This window comes from Mercurialis annua, linkage group LG5, assembly GCF_937616625.2.
Source record: "Mercurialis annua linkage group LG5, ddMerAnnu1.2, whole genome shotgun sequence".
Lineage (NCBI taxonomy): Eukaryota > Viridiplantae > Streptophyta > Magnoliopsida > Malpighiales > Euphorbiaceae > Mercurialis > Mercurialis annua.
In genome coordinates this window covers 55560863-55567316 of record NC_065574.1, presented here as the reverse complement: position 1 = coordinate 55567316, position 6454 = coordinate 55560863, and the positions used below count along the sequence as shown (strand labels likewise).

Genomic DNA, 6454 nt, shown 5'->3' with positions numbered 1-6454 from the left:
TTTTTCGTTGTATAGATTTCTTCTGTAACAATGCTTAGTTGTTTCTCGTTTCGTTTTTTGCCAACCTCATTTTGAGGTTGTGCTAATATATCTATCATTTATCCAAAAAAAAAAATTATTCGGTTGTCACTTAAATGCAAACTTGGTTACCAAATATAATACAGTCATCAAAATAAAATATAAGCAAAGAACAACAACTCTCAAAATGTATTACCTCAAAAGTGGGAAAAGAAAAACTATTTTGTTTTTCTTTTCAGATCATTTGCTTTCTATATAAACAGAAAATAGTAAAAAAGAAAATGAATTAGATTTGATATTTACGTAGGAATATAATAAATGATGACACAGAGAGCTTGACTAGAAAGATATTCCACTCTTTTTTTGCTTTCTTGTCTGCTTCTCTTTTTCTTTTACTTTTCTCTCTTTTTCTTTTCTTATTTTCTCACCTGATTCTCTCTTCACTACATAAAGCCTCAGCCAGCCCCCCCATGGATATCATGATCATTTTGTGATCACTTAATTATATGACCTTCAACTCCCAAAGTAAATTCTAAATTAGGTTTCTTGAGGGACAAAATTGGTGAGCTTACTTCTGATATTTTCTCATAGCTTAGGCACTTTGGACCCATTTGCTTCTGTTTCAGAAAATAAGCATACGTTAATAATCGGTTATCGTATTATAAAAAATTATGAAATGGTTATCGATCTATATTTCTTTTATAAAATAGTAACCGACTTACTGTATGGATGTACAATTTTACCTCATTCACATTTATAATTTGGTATCCGTTTTATTAAAAAAACTATAATCTGGTAACTATTTTGTAAATTTTTCTTTTAAATAACCGTTTTATAATTTCTTAAAATTTATTAACTGTTTTGTTAAAAAAATAGTTCAATAACCGTAAAAATATATAACCCGGAAATTAGAAGTAGAAGAAGTAGGTAAGCAATAAATCAAGAGGTAGCTGCAGCAGTAGCAGTAGTAGAGCACAAGAGAAGAGTGTCAATACGGAAATCACAAAAAGGACATTTTGACTACAATATAATGTTTAATTAAAGAAATAGGCAGAATATGATATTTAATTGAAGAAATTCAATTAGATATAGAAGAGTAAGAATATATTTTTGAAAGCCTGCTAAATTGTACAGCTGCTAATAACTAGTACCCTTATTTATAAGTTATTTTATGACACATTAGTACTCAATTATTATTGTAAATTTGACCTATCTCTACTACTAAACTTATTGACCCTAACCACCTTTACAAAAAGCTCAACCTAAAGGAATTCATGAGGAGAGCTCAAGGTTTAGGTCATAGGGTGCAGATAATAATGCAATATTTAACAATATCAGTTTCTCAAAATAAGAATTAAAAAGATAAAGTGTTATCATAGTCTCTGAATTTATGCATTAAAATCAATTAACTCACACTCAATTATTTTAATCATTGTTTTTATTTTTTATTAATACTCTCTATTGTTAGGTCAATCAAGAACAATATACTTTTTATTTTTAAATTAAATAGAAATAAAATTTGATCATTTTGATCCATGAATTTGTTTATTTTGTACAATTTTGTCCTTGATTTACCTAAACATAGAAATCATTGTCTTAAGATTCAGTGAGTATGAGTTAATAGATGTTGATGCACAAATTTAAGGACCAAAATGACTTTCTGCTTGAATTAAAAAAAAAATCTTTCCACATCAAAAGAAGACTTCAATTTCTCCATTCCACAAGACATTGGAAGTGACAAAATTAACCCCTTGAATTAATGATGCAATGACCTAAACAAAACCTTTTCAAAGGGCTCTGCCTTTCTTCATTCTTTCTAATTTGCATGACTCAAACAAGCAAGAAAATAAGGCATCTGCTTTTATTCAATCATTCCAACAAAATCTGCATGCATGTGATAAAAAGGACAATTTGGAAAACAAAGTTCATGAGAATTTATTTGGTACCTCTAAGTTTCCACAAGAATCCTGAGGTTTCACATGCAACCAGGCTTCCCTGCTACAAATCAACAGATTGAGAGAATATTTTCAATCAGTGGAAGTCATGCAGATAACCAAAAAGAAAACCCAGGAAAAAAAACTTTTTATCCTTTTTTTCTGTCTTATTTATAGCTCTTTTCACTTTATGCTTAAAAGAAATTGAAAAAAAAGTTGAAATGGTGCCCATGTGATATCCCATTACTAAGATCTAGCAATGAAGTTTGAAATGACATGTAACTTTGGGAGCAAGATTTCTACCAATGGGTCCATCACTAGGGTTTTTTTTTATTTAATTTTACCTTTGACACTAAGTTTTCCAATTGTCGGACCCTTATGAATTGTTCAAAATCTGAGCCCACAAAATCAAAAAGAAAGTTAAATCTTCATTTTTTTAATGTGAATTTTGTCATATGGATGGATTTATATAGTTGATTTTTGTTTCCATTCTTTTACTTCTTTTTACTCAATAATTACCCCATCATTGAGTTTCAGTCTTACACAGAGCAATATCAGTGAAATCATTTTATTCTATCCTCTTTTTGCATGTAACTGTGCTTATTTAGGTTATGTGTATCTGTTTGTATACAAAAACATATACATAGAATAATTATTCAATACAATTATTGTACTACGAAGTTTAATCAACGCAAAAGTTTAATACTCATTGACGCAGTAATATTTGGTTGCTACATAAATTTAATTTGACATGATATCACCAATGAAGACTTTTGTTTCTTGTAATTTTGGATTTTTACAGTTCCGACTATATTTTGGTTCGGTTGTATCTCTTTTTTTAAAATTGTTGCTTTTAGTGCGCCACTTCTTGTGCGTAAGTTCTTAAATTTGAGAGTTCTTGCCATTATAACAAAAAAATTATTCATAAAAAAGTCTAGATTGAAGTAAATTAAGGTTTGATAGTCAAAATAAAATAACACAAAATTTTAGTGCTATACAACAAATTTTATACCCTTTATATCAACTACTTTGTATTTTAGAGAGTTAAATATTTTTACACTTACCAAACTATAATTTTTAACAAAAAAGGTTACAGAATTATAAAGAGTGACAACGGCTACTGGCTTGCTGCTTAATTATACATTTTTGTCTCGCCCACTTTGGCAAACCATAAATTATTGATAAAGAAGGTTATAGTTTCATAACTGTTTTATAAGTTTTATGATTTGATGACTGTTTTGTACAAAAACTATTCGGTTATCTTTTTGTAATTTTTTATAATTCATTAACCATTTCTAAAAATAAAAATCTATGAGTGCAAAAATACTTAACCCTATTCTAAAAATGCTCAAAAATAGTGAAAATAAATTAGAAATTCAGAAATTATCATCATGCGTCGTCTTCCATTATGTTCCTAAGACATGCACTGCTAGTATTACTCTATATGGGCAGAATATTTGTCTGTAAAAGTAGGAAAATGCTTTAATCTGATTTTCTTTAATGCTTTTTCATATAAAAATGTCCAATCTTTTCTCTTTAGTTAGAAAAAGAAAGCTACAAAAATAGTATCATACACAGGTTTTGTGAAGTTTAGAAAAGTTTTACCTGGAAGAATTGCTCCAGAGAAGTTGGTAGTCCTTGTCCTGATCACCATTTTGCATACCCTGTTGCTTTGATATTTCAGAATTTATTGATGAGTTTTGAATCTCAAACATAACATCTTCACAAGTATCCACGGACGATCCATTGTCAAATACATCTGATTGTCCTGTCAAACAAAACAAATCCCACCTTTAGGAACATTACATAATTCTGTGATCTCTCACAACAAAAACATAAATTAAAAGAGCAGATAGAAAATATTACAGACACCTGAAGAAGCTGCTGCCCTATGATCAGTTGTTTTCACTGTTCGATACATCTGCAATTGCATTATCCAAAACTAATCCAATTTAGAACAGAACTAAATTAATTATATTCAGTGTAGTGTAAAAACAATGTTTAAACCCTAGGTGGTACCAGATCTCTCTTATATATTTATGTGATACCTAATTTTTAATTATTTTATATCATTTGTATATTTTTGTTTTAGTTGTCAAACCATATTGATGATATATAAAGAAAAAATTGATACATAGGGAAAAAAAATTCTTATCTAGACCTGGTTTATGAAAAATTTATAAAGCAAACCAACCAAATGCCATTAAAATGTAAACTGAGAGAAAAATATATTAAATTTCTAACATTTGATTTGGTTTGGTCTATGAATTTCTCAAAAACCGGGTCAAGACAAGAATCTCCCGGAAAAGCGTTTAATATTATTCAGACATCTGCGAATCTGACATGACAATTGAGGTTTAGGAATATAAAAAGAAACCAAAAACTATCAAGAAAATACAAATTAAGTATAAAATACTTAATTGATACATGACTGAAGGATTTGGTACCACAAGATCTTTTAACCCTAAAAGAAAAGGTCAAAAGAGAGCGATATACTGATAAAGGATAATACAGAGATATTGGTCTGATACAGTGAGAGTACCACCTGTAAAAAGTGAGCTAAATATGTGTAACTACAAACACAAGTATTTATATTTAACCATGGTAAAAATAGAGGGGTAGATAAATAAACCCAAGTGAAGTGAGATAGATATGATTGAGAAATGATGGTGTTTTTGTACTTGGTATTTGTTTTCCACCTTTGGTGTAAGAGAAAATGTTTTAAAAGGAAAAATAATTGTACTGAGTGTAAACTTGTCCTGGCTTGGATTTTGAATTCTTTGAGCTTTGTCTTACTTGATTTCTGAAAACAATACATACTACATTATTTTATTTTTATCTCTACTAATTTGTTTCTCTCTCTACTGTCTGTGACTATATAGGTAGCTAGGTCAGTGTTCTTGATATTCACTCTGGTTCTTCCTTCCAAGCAAAAAGCTCTACTCTATTATTTAGCAGATCTAGTAGAAACATTGGTATTTGTAATTTATATTTAAACACCTTCCACTCATGTTCTTAACTATTCAAAGAAAAAAATCAAAACTCAGTAGTAAAGATTACCTGTAAATGAGACTTAACATGGGCCAATGTGAGATCTTTGACATCCATGAGCTCAAGAACTGACTTAGGTGTAGCTCCTGAACCCCATAAACAAAAAGGAAGAAGAAGAACATGAGTGGATGATCATCATTTACAGAAGAAAATCAAGAAGAAGAAGCAAATAATAATGGCGTACTTTCATGGCCACCCAGTAGCTCAACAGCATGGACAAAACGAGCATGAAGAGTTGTGGTCCATCGCATCCTCGGCGCTCTCATGCTTCTTTTCACCGGAAACCTAGACATGAATCTTGATCTCATAAACCCTGCCGGAGACTGGAACGGAGTACTTAAGCTTGTCTCAGAACTAGTTCGAGCCGGAGGGTTTTGGTATATCGGAATTCCTCTTATAGGCCTCAAGAAACCAGCTTCTTGCTGAAACATGAGATGATTTTGTTGTTGATGGCCGTGATAGTGATGTGGGTTAAAATTGGTAGTGTTGTGAAAAAGATGAGAAGAATGGTTAGAATTAGAATCTGAAACCCTTGGATTTGACAAAGTGAGCTCAAAAGCAGTGGTATCAGGTTTAGCTAGTGATGAAGACATACAATTATTTGAGTCCCAAAATCCCAACTTTATTTCTTCTTCTCTTCTTCTCCATGTTGAGGTGGGTTTACTGTTCGGTGGGCTGATTTGCAGAGACAAATCTGGTTGTGCAGGGAACAGCTCCATCACTGGAAAAACCAAACAACAAACCCTTCTTTTTTTGTGTTTGTTGTTGAGCTAGATGATCAAGAGAGTGTGTTTCGATTAAATATTAGTTGGTATGGATAATTTGGGCAAAAGGGTTTAGAATTTTTCAGGTAAAACTTCTGGGTCGGATGAATATGAGATTGAAAAAGAGAGAAGGTATGAAGTGAATGGTTGTGTGAAGTATATGTGAGAAAATGACAGTTGAGAGAACACAAGAGAAAGAGAGAGAGTTGTTTCTTTTGCGGACGTGGGGGTAGTAGGGTACAAGGGTAACAAAGTATGAAAAAAAAAAAGGAATTAAAAGATAAAAAGTAAATAAGTTTACAACTTTGTCTCTAAAAACAAAAGTTTATAACTTTGCTTCCTTTTTACTACTTTTCATTTTAATTTTTAACCTTTTTGTTTTCCTTTTTTTATTATAGGTTCCGCCTAGCGTCCGAAGACATTATCCCGATCAATTCGGACCAAACCAGATAGGATACGTTAAAATGATAAAAATTCTATTTAAAGAATTTTAAATTTTTTACACACCCACGACTCGAATTCAAGACCTTAATTAAGGGAAACAAATACTTATACGAATCAATTCCAACTACGCTTGTACCTTTGGTTTTCTTTTATTTGGAGAAGAATAGATAAAATATTAGTGTGATATGGCATTTAGCTTTAAATACTGTTATATATATAATTTTATTTTTTTAATTTTTACTA

The 6454-nt window shown here is 30.7% G+C and overlaps 1 protein-coding gene across 2 annotated transcripts; it reads right to left on the bottom strand.

Moving 5' to 3' along the window:
• Positions 1-288: 288 nt before the first annotated feature.
• On the bottom strand, positions 289-5989 carry LOC126679908 (probable transcription factor KAN2). Of its 2 annotated transcripts, none has more exons than XM_050374929.2 (6): positions 5188-5989; positions 5013-5089; positions 3825-3873; positions 3558-3720; positions 1965-2016; positions 289-635 (listed from the first exon to the last, which is right to left on the bottom strand). In XM_050374929.2, exons 1-6 carry the CDS (start codon positions 5720-5722, stop codon positions 513-515), a joined length of 999 nt encoding a protein of 332 aa, XP_050230886.1. In that variant the 5' UTR covers positions 5723-5989; the 3' UTR covers positions 289-512. The 2 variants fall into 2 exon arrangements, with proteins under 2 accessions (XP_050230886.1, XP_050230887.1); XM_050374930.2 differs by having other exon boundaries at positions 1965-2013.
• Positions 5990-6454: the final 465 nt, after the last annotated feature.